At 38.2% G+C, this 16,549-nt stretch overlaps 1 protein-coding gene across 2 annotated transcripts in view; it reads left to right on the forward strand.

The window, feature by feature from the left end:
* WNK3 (WNK lysine deficient protein kinase 3) overlaps positions 1 to 16,549 on the forward strand; it is a 152,144-nt gene that overhangs the window by 49,191 nt on the left and 86,404 nt on the right. For both annotated transcript variants that reach the window (XM_008710830.2, XM_008710831.2), the window contains exons 6-9: positions 3,400 to 3,619; positions 7,840 to 8,137; positions 10,412 to 10,605; positions 10,702 to 10,851. In XM_008710830.2, coding sequence (XP_008709052.2) covers positions 3,400 to 3,619; positions 7,840 to 8,137; positions 10,412 to 10,605; positions 10,702 to 10,851 — 862 coding nt within the window. The remainder of the gene's footprint in view (positions 1 to 3,399; positions 3,620 to 7,839; positions 8,138 to 10,411; positions 10,606 to 10,701; positions 10,852 to 16,549) is intronic.

A 16,549-nucleotide genomic window follows, 5' to 3' on the forward strand; every position in this document is an offset into this window, starting at 1 on the left:
CGCTTCCCGGCTCCCGAACGCGGCGGCTCCCTCCCCCTTCCGTTTATCTTCCGATATCTGGATATCTGTGCGCAGTTTCACGGCTCCCCGCTTCATAACTCAATACTCAGCACTGGAGATATTCATTTGTAGAGATCCAGATGTATCTTCCTACGTCTCAGGCTGATTCCGTGGATTTTCAGGCTGGTCTGGTACCTATCCAACTCCACTCAGTGGACCGGCTGAAAAAGGGGTCCCCTACTCCTCCGCCATCTTAACCCGCAGTTTCACGGCTCCCCGCTTCATAACTCAATACTCAGCACTGGAGATATTCATTTGTAGAGATCCAGATGTATCTTCCTACGTCTCAGGCTGATTCCGTGGATTTTCAGGCTGGTCTGGTACCTATCCAACTCCACTCAGTGGACCGGCTGAAAAAGGGGTCCCCTACTCCTCCGCCATCTTAACCCCAACTCCCACATTCACATTGTTAAACAACCATCACCACTATCTATTTCCAGAACCCTTTTATCACCCCAACAGAAACTCTGTACCCACTTCCTCTCCATTCCCTCTTCCCCTCAGTCCCTGGTAACCTTTATTCTCCTTTCTGTCTCTATGAATTTGCTTCTTCTAAGTACCTCATGTAAGTGGAATCAATACAATATTTGTCCTTTTGTATCTGGTTTATTTCGTTTTAGCATAGCGTTTTCAAGGTTGATTTCCTTGTTGTAGCATGTTTCAGAATTTCCTTCCTTTTTAAGGAAGAAACACATATAGCACACTTTGTGTATCCATCCATTTGTCTCTTAATTGACACTTGGGTTATTTTTACCTTTTGGCTATATGGTGAATAATGTTGCATGAGCATTGGTGAATAAGTATTTGCTTGAATCCCTGCTTTCAGTTCTTTTCATTATATACGTAGGAATGGAATTACTGGATCATATGGTAATACTACATTTAATTCTTTGAAGAACTGCCAATTTTTTTCCACAGTGGCCGCACCATTTTGTATTCCTTCCAGCAACATATGAAGGTTCCAATTTGTCAACATCCTCACCAACACTTGTTATTTTCCATTTTTTATAGTAGCCATCTTGATGGGTATGAAGTGGTATCTCATTGTGGTTTTGATTTGCATTTCCCTAATGACTAATGATGTTAAGTACCTTTCCATGTGGTTATTGGCCATTTGTATATCTTCTTTGGAGAAATGCCTGTTCAAATCCTTTGCCCTTTTTAAAATTAGGTCATTTATTTTTTTTTGCTTTTGTGGCTGTTCTTGAGTTTTAAGAGTTTAGGCGTACTTTTTTTTTAAGTGAGTCTAAAAATGCAGTTGACCCTCAAATAACACATTGTACAATACTGTAAATGTATTTTCTCTTCTGTATGATTTTCTTAATATTTTCTTTACTCTAGCTTACTTGTAAAAATACAGTATATAATACATAATATAATACAGTATATAACACATACAAAATATATGTTAATCAACTGTTTATGTTATTGGTAAGGCTTCTGGTCAACAGTAAGCTATTAGTAGTTAAGTTTTTGGGGTGTTAAGAGGTAGACACAGATTTTCAACTGAGGTCAGCACCCCAATCCCCCCGCAACAGTGTTTGAGGGTCAGTTGTATTATGTGGAAGTAGCCATTTTAGTTTGGATTCTGATTATTGCTTTTGCAGCATTTTAATTGTGATCTGTTACAAAAGAACATTGGAATATTCAGAAGGATTCATGGCATATTAGTGTATTAGAAAGAGCACAGACTTCTACATCAGGCTAAGATTCAAATGTGGACTCACACTTAGCCAGTGTGATCTTGAGCAAGTTACTTAGCTGTTCCTCAAAGCAGGTATTTATTTTGATGATTAAAAAGATAATGCACATAAAATAACTAACAGAGTAGAGAGTATTTAATGGTCTCTTTTGCTGTTACTTTAATTATTCCATAGTAAAAATACATCGGCAACATTTTCAATGAAAGGCAGAGGGCTTAACTTGGTTGTATCTTCTTTTTTTAAAGATTTTACCCATTTGGGGGGGGTAGAGAGAGAGGGAGAAGCAGATTCCTCGCTGAGCAGGGAGCCCAGCTCGGGGCTCGATTCCAGGACTCTGAGACCATGACCTGAGCCAAAGGCAGACACTTAACCGACTGAGCCACTCAGGCGCCCCTTGGATGTGTCTTCTTAAACACATCTCACCTTAGCCTTAAAACTAATTAGTCTGAGGAAGCTTACTCTTTTTATAACAGTCTCTTAATTAAGTATTTGTCCCTTGATCACTAAAAAAATGATCAGGAAGGTTGAAAATCATCAACTTCCAGGATACCATGCTATCAATATACTTTATCTGTTTTAAATAGTATAAGAGAGATTTTCTATGTAGACATTATGAAATGTATTAGTTTTAGCTCTCTCTGGCCTGTAATATAGATAGATTAGATATTATGTATCTGTTTTTAGAAATTGGTCCAAGCAAAGGAAATTAACTGCCCCCAGCTTGTAAAAGAATCTTTTGAACACCTGTCCTTTTTTTTTTCTTGTCAGAGATGGTTAATCTCTAATATTATGTAGAAGCGTATCCATTGCATGTATACTTTGGCCTAAAACACTAGACTTAGAAAGTTGAAGAAAACCATGGGACTTTGCCGAACTAAATTAGTTTCATTCATGGCATTCTCTAGAGAGTGAATGACTAGATTATTGTTAATGGAGTCAATGACTTCTATTATAATGTTTGTAAAAGAGTTTGAATTTCTGATTTCCTTTAGAGGTTATATATCCAGAAGAGTTTTTAGTTTCCTTTGCTGACAATCTGTTGTTTGAGTTTTAGTAACTTAAGCCAGTGTTTTAGGGAAACTAGTCACTCCACCTAACATACTGCAGCACTTCTCCACTTCTCTAGGCATACTTATAGGTATGTTAAACTTCAGTATCTAGATATGCTGCTGGTAATAATCTTTATTTAAGGTGACTTTAAGTGCACGTTAGTTGGGATTTCTTTGCATTCTTGGTAGATAATAAGTTGGATGTAAGATTGGGTTTTTATTTTTATTTATTTATTTTTTAAGATTTTATTTATTTATTTGACAGAGATAGAGACAGCCAGCGAGAGAGGGAACACAAGCAGGGGGAGTGGGAGAGGAAGAAGCAGGCTCCCAGCGGAGGAGCCTGATGTGGGGCTTGATCCCATAACGCCGGGATCACGCCCTGAGCCGAAGGCAGATGCTTAACCGCTGTGCCACCCAGGCGCCCCAAGATTGGGTTTTTATAACAAGGCAGATTAATGGTCTAATTAATAGGAAATTTAAAATAAGATAAATTACTTTGATATAATTGATGTTTACTAATTAAGAGTTGTATATTTTGTTTATGATTGGAAAACTGATAATGAGTTATGTATTTTGTTTATTAGGTTGTCTATCAGGGACCTACTAAACCACGCATTTTTTGCTGAGGATACAGGACTGAGGGTGGAGTTAGCAGAGGAAGATGACTACTCAAATTCATCCCTGGCTTTAAGACTCTGGGTTGAAGACCCTAAAAAATTGAAAGGCAAGCACAAAGACAATGAAGCTATTGAATTCAGTTTCAATTTAGAAACAGATACATCTGAGGAAGTAGCATATGAAATGGTAAGTGAATCCTACTGCTATTCTCCACCCCCACCACTGCTGCCCTTTTAATAATATCAGGGTTGATTGATTTCCTTTCTCCTTATTGCTTTCTTTCCTCTCATTTTCTCCTTTTCTTTATTTAAATTCTTTTACTGTGAAATGCATCTCTACAGCAGAGTATATTAAATTTGTACATACAGTATAAAGAATAATAAAACACTACTTTAGTTAAGAAAAAGAACACAGACAGTACCTTAGAAGCCACCTGTATGTCCCTCCCAGCTGTATTCCCTTCCCTAATCACCACAGGTAATATCTATCCTGACTTTTGTGTTACTCATTTCTTTGCTTTTTGTTATAGTTTATATAAGTAATGTTTTGTTTTAAAAACCTGAGCGGCAAGCACACATCTAGTTGGTTACTGAAATTATTATTAGGTAAAGATGCTCAGGAGCGCATAAACTGAACAGAGTCTCTCAGTCATAGTCTGGCTTCAGCTTCTGTAAGCTGAAGAGCTTACAAGAGCTGCTTCTGGGGAAGTCAGCCAGTGACGTCATGAGTGAGTTCAGGGAAGTACACACGTGGCTCACCAGTCAGGTCACCGGCGGACCATTGTGTGAACTAGAAATTAGTTGTCTGGTAACAATATGGTTTCATGGGGAGTAGGCCCCTCTGACTTTTCTACTTCTAATCACCCCATGATCCCCCTCCTTATAGAGCAGATGACAGCAGATAACTTCTGTGGGGTTGAATGTGTGTCCTCACCTGATCCAGTGCTTGGAGGGAAGGTGTGTAGGAGCTTTGGCAGCACATGGTCAAATTAGTCAAGTACAGAGACTCTGAGTCCAGGCTAGCCTGGGCATTCTGTCCTCAGGTTAAAAAGAAGGATGGGACATTGACATTGGGGATCTTGGAGATGATAGCCTTTAACATACCTATTTTTATAGTCATACTGTTCTAACCTGGAATGATTGCCTTGGACATCTGGTGCACAACTGTTATCCTGATATTTCTCTTTACTATCTTTCTAGACTTCTCTTCCTTTCTTCTGTTGGGTTTCATGTGTCCTAAATCCCATGTCTTTCTCTTCCTTGGCTTTCCCTCTTGTTTTCGTGACATACTTCCCCTGCCTGCTTCTTAAAGAAAGGGTATGAGAGGTAAATTCTTTGAGATTCACATGTATGAAAATATTTTTATTCTATATTTGTATTTAATTGATTGCTTGGCTGGCTAAGGCATTTTAGGTTGCAGTTTAAAAAAGATTTGACTCATTATTCCATGCTTTTCTAGCTTTCAGTATTGATATTGAGAAGTACAAAATTATTCTATTTTCTGGATATTTTGCATGTTATTCATTTTTTGCTCTCTGGAAGCTTGTAGTAGTTTCTATTTGTTCTTTAGTATTCTAAAATTTCACAGTGATGTGTCTTGATTTGGATCTATTTTTGTCCACTGTATTGGATTCTCCGTGGACCCTTCCAATCTGTCAGCTCATATCCTTTAGTTTCTGGGAAATGTCTTAAAGTATTTTATTGATGATTTCTTCCCCATTGTTTTCTTTCTGGAACTGTTATCATTTGGATGTCGGACCTCTTGGACTAATTCTCCAATGTTCTTAACTTTTCTATTTTCCATCTTTTTTTCTTTTTACTCTCCTTTCTGGCAGATATTATCAACTTTACCTACTAGCCCTTCCACTGAATTTTTCATTTCAGCTATCATGTTTTTAATTTTAAGAATTCCTTTTTATTTTTTGGTCTGTTCCTTCCTTAGAGTAAACATCTTGTTCTTTGTTTTGTGGAGGCAATATTATCGTACCTCTCCATAACATAAGTAAAGAGAGTGTTTTTGACATTTTTTTTCTCCCTGTGTAGTCTCTTTTCTCCAGATTGCTGTTTTACTTTTGTTTGCTTTGTGCTCTGTCTTCTTGTTAGAGGCTTTTCTGATATTTCTGATAATTCTTGGCTAGTTGTTCATTATTAATAGATTATAGGAGACTATATTTGTTTTCTGTTGCTGTGTAATAAATTACCACAAATTTAGTGGCTTAAAGCAACACCCATTTATTATCTCAGTTCTGGAGGTCAAAAGTCCTAGAGGGCTTCACTGGATTCTCTGCTTAGGATCTCACAAGCTAAAATCAAGGTGTCCGTGGCCTGGGCTCTTATCTAGAGGCTCTTGGCAGGGAGGGTGGAGAGAGTGGAGGGGTGGGGACTGCTTTCGAGTTGTTGGCAGAATTCAATTCCTTATGGTTGTAAGACTGAGGCCCCTGTTTCCTTGGTGGCTATTAGCTGGTGGTCATTTTCTACTCCTAGTGGCTGCTTTTCAGTCCTTTCATGTACCCCCACTCCATCTTCACAGTCAGCAATGTCATGTTGAATCCTTCTAGAGTTACCAGGTGGTAAAAGGCTCACCCAGATAATCTCCCTATTTTAAGGTCAACTGTTAATAGCAAAATAATGGGAGTGATATCTCATTATATTCACAAGTTTGAGGATTAGAATGGGACATCTTTGAGGGGCCATAATTTTGCCGACCAAAGGGACTCACCACCTATTGGATGATGTGATTGGTTGTGTCAGACTTGTCAACCGTAGGGTATATAGATGGGCCTTTAGGTAGGGAATCTCTGACATCATTATTTGTAGGTCTGTCTTTGTGGATTGGTCAGATTCCCCAGAGAATCATCTTTCAATGTCCTTCCTGAAGAGTTAGGGTCTGGTTACTGGTATTTTGGTAGCCAAGTGGGGAAAAGGGCTAAGGGTTTCTGCATATGGCATTCAGCATGCATATGGTCATTTAATCTTGTTTTCCACATGGTAGCCTTACCGTCAACTGTGCCTGGTGTTCCATAGTCCAGAGATCCTCTCTTTTACCCTCTCCAGAGAACAGAACTTCAGGCTTCTTGGGTAGGGGAGAAGCAATCACCCAAAGGTGTGGAATGGAGGGTGGGGCACAGAGATCTAAATATTTAACTGCTTCTCACAACCCTTCCACTTAGTCTTCCTTATTTTACTCATCTCTTTTGACTTTACCCAGTTCTGGAAGTAACTGGTATTGCCAGTTCCTATGCCTTATGAGTATTTTTCAGTATAAATGATAGTGATTCTCAGCTTTCCCTAGTTCACCTTTTTCAGGACTGCTAGGTCACTTACTACTTAAATCTGTTTTCCACATTGCAGAGTGTCCAAAATGTTGTTGCTGTTGTCTTTCTCTTATTCTCCCTATTCTTGTGGGTTTACAACTTTAAAGTCCATTTAGTATGGGTTTTTTTTGGAGCTTCGGGAGGGAGTGAAATTAAATATATGGATTCCATCTAACATTTTAATCATCTTTCAACTACCATGAAATTTCCCTGAGTCTGCAGACCCCCAAGACATGCTTTAAAAAACAGATTGTAGGACTGAGAATGATATGCCATGACACCTCCTCAAGTCATCTTCTCTGCTACTCAGCCCTGCTCTTCTCAGACAACAAGCCCTTAACTTCTCTTCTCTCACTCTTCTAACGCCTGGTAAGATGTAGTACTTTGCTGTGAGCATATTTCCCTTTGCCTAGAGTGTGGATCGCTAAACTTCGTCCACACCTCCCTTAATAGCCAGCAAGTTCCTTTTTTTTTGTTTTAATTCAAGTCAGAGTTTACTCTTTCTCTGTGACACTTTCTGTACTTTTTCCTTTAGGGCTCTGTAGCAGCTCATTTCTACCTTATTTTAAGTTAAATTTGTACCATCTTACCACCAGATTGTGTGCTCATACAGGACAAAGGACTGGCGTAGTAACTTTTATGTCTCTGGAGTCCAGTACTGGCACATTGTAGGCACTTAATATTGTTGAATAAGAAAACCTTTTTAATCTTTCACAAACCTTAATGACAGTCACAAATTATCTGTAATAAGACTGCATGTACTGAAACATCAAGTTATTTGTTTTTGTTTAAAGCCAGAATTACTTTAATAATGCTTGGTAATGGTATTGTTTTTTTATGCTGATTAAAGGCTCTGAACTTATGTATGTCTGATTAAGAAAGAACATAGATGTACATCCATAATATTGAATCACTATGATGTACACCTGAAACTGTCAATTATATTGAATTGAAAAAAAAAGAAAGAACATGTAAATAAATTAATGGTTATTTAATAGCATTTGGAATTTGGGGGCACAAAATAACTCTGCTAGTAAAAAGTTAAAATCTTAACGCTTAAAGATGTAGTTTGTTTATTATGTTTTGTTTGTAGGTCAAGTCAGGATTCTTCCATGAAAGTGATTCCAAAGCTGTTGCTAAGTCCATTAGAGACCGGGTCACCCTGATAAAGAAGACAAGGGAGAAGAAGCCAGCTTCTTCTTGTTTGGAAGAACGCAGGGATTCCCAGTGCAAGTCTGCAGGGAATGTACTCCCTCAGCCCCAGAATACAGCTTTGCCTCCTGCTCCTGCTCAGCACACTGGGGCTGAATGTGAAGAAACTGAGGTTGATCAACATGTTCGACAACAGCTTCTACAAAGAAAACCACAGCAGCATTGCTCCTCTGTTACAGGTAACAGTCACAATTTATAAAAGCAAACAAATGTGTAATTGTATCCCCTTATCTCAAAATAGTGCTTTTGTGTTTTTCAAAGCATTCTGTTATCTATCATTTCATCAGTCCTTTTACAAAATCCCTGAAATTGACAAGCCAGCTCTTTTCCTTATTTTAAAATTAAGAAACTGTTTTGTTATGTGACCTGTCCAAGGTGCTAATTGAATAAGGATTATAATCTTTTTACTATTTTTAAAGGTCTAATATGAATCCTTTAATAAAGAAAAGTTGGAACTAAAGGGAAAATGTATTCTTCAAGAAGGAATTTTCTAGACATTAAGATCCTTTGTATTTTAGACTCAAGTATAAAATTATCATAGTTCTTTTTTTAATGTTTTTTTTATTATGTTAGTCACCATACAGTACATCCCTGGTTTTTGATGTAAAGTTCCATGATTCATTACTTGCATATAACACCCAGTGCACCATGCAATACGTGCCCTCCTTAATACCCATCACCGGCCTATCCCATTCCCCCACCCCCTCACCTCTGAAGCCCTCAGTTTGTTTCTCAGAGTGCTTAGTCTCTCATGCTTCATTCCCCCTTTTGATTACCCCCCTTTCTTTATCCCTTTCTTCCCCTACCGATCTTCCTAGTTCTTATGTTCCATAGATGAGAGAAACCATATGATAATTGTCTTTCTCTGCTTGACTTATTTCACTTAGCATTATCTCCTCCAGTGCCATCCATGTTGCAGCAAATGTTGAGAAATCGTTCTTTTTGATAGCTGAGTAATATTCCATTGTATATATGGACCACAACTTCTTTTTTTTTTTTTTTTTTAATAATGATTTTTTATTATATTATGTTAGTCACCATACAGTACATCCCCGGTTTTCGATGTAAGGCTCGATGATTCATTAGTTGTGTATAACACCCAGTGCACCATGCAATATGTGCCCTCCTTACTACCCATCACCGGTCTATCCCATTCCCCCACCCCCCTCCCCTCTGTAGCCCTCAGTTTGTTTCTCATAGTCCATAGTCTCTCATGTTTCATTCCCCCTTCTGATTACCCCCCATTTCTTTATCCCTTTCTTCCCCTACTGATCATTCTAGTTCTTATGTTCCATAGATGAGAGAAATCATATGATAGTTGTCTTTCTCTGCTTGACTTATTTCACTAAGCATTATCTCCTCCAGTGCCGTCCATGTTGTAGCAAATGTTGAGAACTCATTCTTTCTGATTGCTGAGTAATATTCCATTGTATATATGGACCACAACTTCTTAATCCAGTCATCTGTTGCAGGGCATCTCGGCTCCTTCCACGATTTAGCTATTGTGGACATTGCTGCTATGAACATTGGGGTGCATATGGCCCTTCTCTTCACTACGTCTGTATCTTTGGGGTAAACACCCAGTAGTGCAATGGCTGGATCATAGGGTAGCTCAATTTTTAACTTTTTAAGGGACCTCCACACGGTTTTCCAGAGTGGCTGTACCAACTTGCATTCCCACCAACAATGTAGGAGGGATCCCCTTTCTCCACATCCTCTCCAACAATTGTTGTTTCTTGCCTTGTCTATTTTTGCCATTCTAACTGGCGTAAGTGGACCACAACTTCTTAATCCAGTCATCTGTTGAAGGGCATCTCGGAATTATCATAGTTCTTATTTTTCTGCTATGGTGCATTCTCTTCTCTAGAAGGACACAGCATTTTCATAGTAATAACTAATTGTTCTATAAAGATAGTATTATTTTCTAGCCAGGTTCTAGGAGAATGAGAATATGACACTTAGATTTTACTGAAATCCTAATGGCAAGTATAGATTAGTTGGGTAGGGGAGAAGCAATCACCCAAAGGTGTGGAATGGAGGGTGGGACACAGGGCTCTAAATATTGTGCTTCTCACAACCCTTTCACTTAGATTTCCTTATTTTAGTCATCTCTCTTGACTTTAACCAGTTCTGGAAGTAACTGGTATTGCCAGTTCCTTTGCCTTATGAGTATTTTTCAGTATAAATGATAATGGCCAGCAAAAAGAGTTGATTTTTATGTGATTCTTTGTTTTTAGATTTGCTTTATTAAGAAAATTTTAGTTATACCACAGTGTCAGCATGGAGAGTTTACATAATGGTTTTTGGTTAACTGTGTAATGTACATGTTTTATTTCAAGTTGTCTCAGGTTGTCAGAGTAAAAAAAAAAAAAGAAAACACTTACTTTCTATGCCATTTGGACCTTATGTTTCAAGTTTTTCCTTCTACCTGTTGCTTATTTTCTTTGTCATAGGTGACAATTTGTCTGAGGCAGGAGTTGGATCTGCTATACACTCAGATACTTCAAGTCAGCCCAGTATAGCCTATTCCTCAGACCAGATGATGGGCTCTCAAGTGGTTTCCAACATTCCACAGGCTGAAATAAATGTTCCAGGGATGATTTATCCATCCCAGCAGCTAGTAGGACATTACCAGCAGATTTCAGGGGTGAGGTGAACTGTTATATTTTTAAATATATAATCCATATATTTACTGTAAATGGGAGAGATTATCTTTAATATATTTTTTTCTTATTTTTAACAGTTGCAACAGCAGCCAAAGCTGACTCAGCCCCACGTTTTGCCTTTGGTTCAAGGTCAGTCCACTGTTTCGCCTGTACATGTCCTTGGACCTCCGGTTGTCTCACAACCCCAGGTTTCCCCATTAACTGTCCAGAAAGTCTCACAGATAAAGGTAAGATATATTTTAGAGGCTCTGTATTCAGTTAAACATATTGAACATTGCCTACATTTTCTGAACAGGCAAAGGCTGTCTCTCATAAATTCATTATAGTTTATATAAAACTCACTGAAAGCCGAAAGTTGTTTATGCTTTCCTTCACCTAAGATGTTCTTGACGATGTGCCTAACGTTGTGAAACTAGAATCTTGAGACACTGCCTGTATAAATGGAAAAGAAAGTGAGAAGTCCATATATGGATAAACAAATTTATTTAGGACTCAGATCTCTTGTTCTTGGTGTGATGATGGTTTGTTCTTTGTATTAAACTTTTCTAGCCTCGTGTGAATGTGGAGGGATTTCTTTCTTTTTTCCCAGATTTTATTTATTTATTTGAGAGAGAGAGAGCATACAAGCGGGGGGTGGGGGGGTGGGGGCGGGGTAGAGGGATAGAGAGAAGCAGACTTCCTGATGAGCACGGAGCCTGACATGGGGCTCAATCCCAGGACCCGGAGATCATGACCTGAGCTGAAGGCAGATGCTTAACTGACTGAGCCACCCAGGCACCCCTGGAGGGATTTCTTTTGTAGTTAATTAGAAATAATATATTATAAACTTATAATTTTTAGCACTTTCATCTAAATTTATGGAGGTTCCTCAAGATGTTAAAAATAAAGCTACCCTACGACCCAGCAGTTGCACTACTAGGTATTTACCCCAAAGATACAGATGTATTGAAAAGAAGGGGCACATGCACCCCAATGTTCATAGCAGCAATGTCCACAATAGCCAAACTGTGGAAGGAGCTGAGATGCCCTTCAACAGATGAATGGATAAAGAAGATGTGGTCCATATATACAATGGAATATTACTCAGCCATCAGAAAGGATGATACCCACTATTTGTACTGACATGGATGGAACTGGAGGGGATTATGCTAAGTGAAATAAGTCAAGCAGAGAAAGACAATTATAGGGTTTCACTCATATGTGGAACATAAGGAATAGCATGGAGGACCATAGGGGAAGGGAGGGAAAACTGAAGGGGGAGAAATCAGAGGGAGAAATCAGAGGGGGAGATGAACCATGAGAAACTCTGGACTCCGGGAAATAAACTGAGGGTTTCAGAGGGGAGGGGGGTGGGGAGATGGGGTAGCCAGGTGATGGGTGTTGAGGAAGGCACGTGTTGTGATGAGCACTGGGTGTTATATGCAACTAATGAATCATTGAACACTATATCAAAAACTGATGATATACTATATGTTGGCTAACTGAACATAATAATAAAAAATATTAATGAAAATTTCTTTTGGCTTTTTAAAAACATTCTTGCATTTTTGAAAAATTTAAATTCTAGTTTAGTTAACATACAGCATTCTATTAGTTTCAAGTGTAGTGAAGGTGTAGTGATTCAACAATTCTATACATTACTCAGTGTTCATCATAAGTGCACTCTTAATCCCAATCAACTGTTTCACCCATCCCCCCCACCTCCCTTCTGGTAACCATTGGTTTGTTCTCTATAGTTAAGAGTCTGTTTTTTGGCTTGTCTCTTTTGTTTGTTTGTTTTTGTTTCTTAAATTCCACATATGAGTGAAGTCATGGTATTTGTCTTCCTCTGACTGACTTATTTCACCTAGTATTATACCCTCTAGATCCCTCTATGTTGTTGCAAATGGCAAGATTTCATTCTTTTTTTATTATGGAAAAGTAATATTCCACTGTGTTTGTGTATTACGTCTTCTTCATTCATATGATCCAATAATTCTACTACTGGATATTTACCTAAAGAAAACAAAAACACTAATTAGAAAAGATATGTGCACCCCTCTGTTGATTGCAGCATTATTATAATAGCCAAGATATGGGACCAATCATGACCTCATTTTGATGCTTCCTCATCCCTCTCTCATTTCCAGCCATGACATTTATAACGAAATTCGAAATCTTATCATCCATGGCCCTGGATAGTTGAAGTAACTTCTCAACTTGTTTTCTCACTTAAAACTTCAGCTGCCTAAAGTATATGTTTTTAAAGCTGTAGCCATACTGATCTTTGTAAAATGGAAATCCTCTCAGAGCCCTCCTCTTCTCAATGTTTCTTGCATCCCTTTCCATGCTCTCTAGGTTCTTCTCTATATGCCTTTTGCTCAAGCCATCCTGTGCTGCTTACAGATCTCTGAATATATTTCTCTGAGGATGTGTCCTTAATCTATAACAGCCATCCATTCACACCACATCTTTATCCATTCATCTATCAGTGGACACTTGGGTTACTTCCATAATTTGGCTATTGTAATTAGTGCTGCTATAAACATCAGGGTGCATATATCTTTTTGAATTAGTGGTTTTGTGTTCTTTGGGGCAAGCACCCGGTAATGGAAGTGGATGTACCAGTTTGCATCCCCACTAGGGGATTCCCAAGATGGTTCCTCTTTTTCCATGTCCTTGCCAATACCTGTTTCTTGTGTTTTTGGTTTTAGCCATTCTGACTGGTGTGAGGTGATACTTCATTGTGGTTTTGATTTGCATTTCCCTAATGATGAGTGATGTTGAGCATCTTTTCATGTGTCTGTTGGCTATCTGGATGTCTTCTTTAGAGAAATGTCAGTTCATGTCTTCTGCCCATTTTTAATAGGATTATTTGTGTGTTTTGGTGTTGAATTATATAACTTATTTATATATTTTGGATACTGACTCTTTATTGGATCTTGGTTTTTTTTGATTCATGTTTATTTCTATAGGAGAAATAAATGTTTTCGTCTTCTTGACTCTCAAAGTCAGCATTATTCATTTCCGACAAGGAATAAACAGGCTTTATGAGAGTTCGTATATTAAGACTACATTCTGGTTCTCAGGGTTATGAGGTCTGGACACAGGCTTCACCTTTTCTTTGCCATCACTGCATTTTCTTTTCTCAACCTCACCCTCCCCTGTGTGTGCCTTATTTCTTTGGGAATGAGATGGTCTGAACATTCTCTGTATATGATTCAGTTAGCAGCTGGCACATCTGTTTCTTTTATATAGTAAGTCACGGCTCATCAACAATTTTTAATGACTGCCATTTCTGTGGATTTAGGATAAAATAAAATATGGTTCTTATCTTTAAGGGGTTCACAGTCTTCTAGGGGAGGGGCATACACATAACTTGACAAATGTCAGATACATTTAAAATCAGCTGGGGTAAATTTAATCCTATGAAGTTGACAGTAGCCTGATATTTGGCTATTTTTTGTAGGTAACATGGTACATATTCATAATTGAGCTCTTGTTGTGGTTTGATTTGTCGTTTTCTAAGATTTTAATGCAAAGTGTATTGAATGGACGTTTAAATTAACTTAGGTTCAACCATGTAAGTATGCAGATATGTGTATTTTAAAATGTGTTTCTAAAATTTTTTAAAGTTTTAAAAATTATGAGCGTTATTTACCTATTTAAAAATAAAGCCTGTGAAGATATAAGACAGTGAAAATCACCTGTTATTCCTCCAGCTAGAGACAACTTATTGTTTACATTTGTGGGTAGAGCCTCTAGATTTGTCTTTTTTTCCCCCAATATATACTTATATAATTTTGATTATATATACATCTGTATATCACATACAAGCTGTTTTTTAGACTTTTTCACCACATATAGAAGCCACATAAGGAAGCACTTTGACCATTGGTGTCTCTTTATGAATGTGGTAGTTCAAGTTGTAGTAATTATTGCAGCCGACTGATATTTATTCAGCCAACTCTTTGTTCTCCTTTTTAGAGAGCTTCTGTGTTCATTTTAGCTATGATATTGAAATCCTTTTGAACTTTTTCTTGGAACTTCCAGTTCCAGTCTGGTGTGTGAAAGTGTTAGATTCAGTTACTCTGAATCTCTGTCAGGGTTTGAATGAGTTATGTGGCAAGTGCAATAAATGAGAAGCCATGAGCAGTATATTATTAGGACTGGTCTCAATTCCTCAATTTATTCAACTAGCATTTACTCATGGTATTAAGGATTTTTGTAGTATTAAAACTATACCCAGCACCTTTTTGATAACTTGCTGAAACTTTTAGGACATAGCATTATTTACAATAGCACCAAAAATCATACGTTATCTTGGAATTAACTTAACCAGAGATGTAAAGGATCTATATTCTAGAAACTACAAATCACTCTTGAAAGACATTGAAGAAGACACAAAAAGATGGAAAAATATTCCATGCTCATGGATCGGAAGAATTAACATAGTTAAAATGTCCATGCTACCCAGAGTAATCTACACTTTCAGTACTATCCCAATCAAAATACCAATGACATTTTTCACAGAACTGGAACAAATAGCCCTTAAATTTGTGTGGAACCAGAAAAGGCCCCGAATCGCCAAGGAACTGTTGAAAAGGAAAAACAAAGCTGGGGGCATCTCAATGCTGGATTTCGAGCTGTACTACAAAGCTGTGATCACAAAGACAGCATGGTACTGGCACAAAAACGGACACATAGACCAATGGAACAGAATAGAGAACCCAGAAATGGACCCTCGGCTCTTTGGGCAACTGATCTTTCACAAAGCAGGAAAAAACATCCAGTGGAAAAAAGACAGTCTCTTCAATTAATGGTGCTGGGAAAATTGGACAGCTACATGCAAAAGAATGAAACTTGACCATTATCTCACACCATACACAAAGATAAACTCCAAATGGATGAAAGACCTCGATGTGAGACAGGAATCCATCAAAATTCTAGAGGAGAGCATAGGCAGCAACCTCTACGACATTGGCCAAAGCAACCCTTCTTCTCGTGACACATCTCCAAAGGCAAGAGAAACAAGAGATAAAATGAACTTGTGGGACTTCATCAAGATTAAAAGCTTCTGCACAGCCAAGGAAACAGCCAAAAAAAATTAGAGGCAGCCACGGGATGGGAGAATATATTTGCAAATGATGCTACAGATAAAAGACTGGTATCCAAGATCTACAAAGAACTTCTCAAACTCAATACACAAGAAACAAATAATCAAATCAAAAAATGGGCAGAAGATAGGAACAGACACTTTTCCAATGAAGACATACAAATGGCTAACAGACACATGAAAAAATGTTCAAAATCACTAGCCATCAGGGAAATTCAAATCAAAACCACACTAAGATACCACCTTACGCCAGTTAGAATGGCAACAATTGACAAGGCAAGAAAAAACAAATGTTGGAGAGGATGTGGAGAAAGGGGATCCCTCCTACATTGTTGGTGGGAATGCAAGTTGGTACAGCCACTCTGGAAAACAGTGTGGAGGTCCCTTAAAAAGTTAAAAATTGAGCTACCCTATGATCCAGCCATTGCACTACTGGGTATTTTCCCCAAAGATACAGACGTAGTGAAGAGAAGGGCCATATGCACCCCAATGTTCATAGCAGCTTTGTCCACAATAGCCTAATCATGGAAGGATCCAAGATGCCCTTCAACAGATGACTGGAATAAGAAGTTGTGGTCCATATATACAATGGAATATTACTCAGCTATCAGAAAGAACGAATTCTCAACATTTGCTGCAACATGGACAGCACTGGAGGAGATAATGCTAAGTGAAATAAGTCAAGCAGAGAAAGACAACTATCATATGATTTCTCTCATCTATGGAACATAAGAACTAGAAAGATAGGTAGGAGAAGAAAGGGATAAAGAAAGGGGGTAATCAGAAGGGGGAATGAAGCATGAGAGACTGTGGACTCTGAGAAACAAACT

The sequence above is a fragment of the Ursus maritimus genome (assembly GCF_017311325.1).
Source record: "Ursus maritimus isolate PB19 chromosome X unlocalized genomic scaffold, ASM1731132v1 scaffold_X1, whole genome shotgun sequence".
Taxonomy (NCBI): Eukaryota; Metazoa; Chordata; class Mammalia; order Carnivora; family Ursidae; genus Ursus; species Ursus maritimus.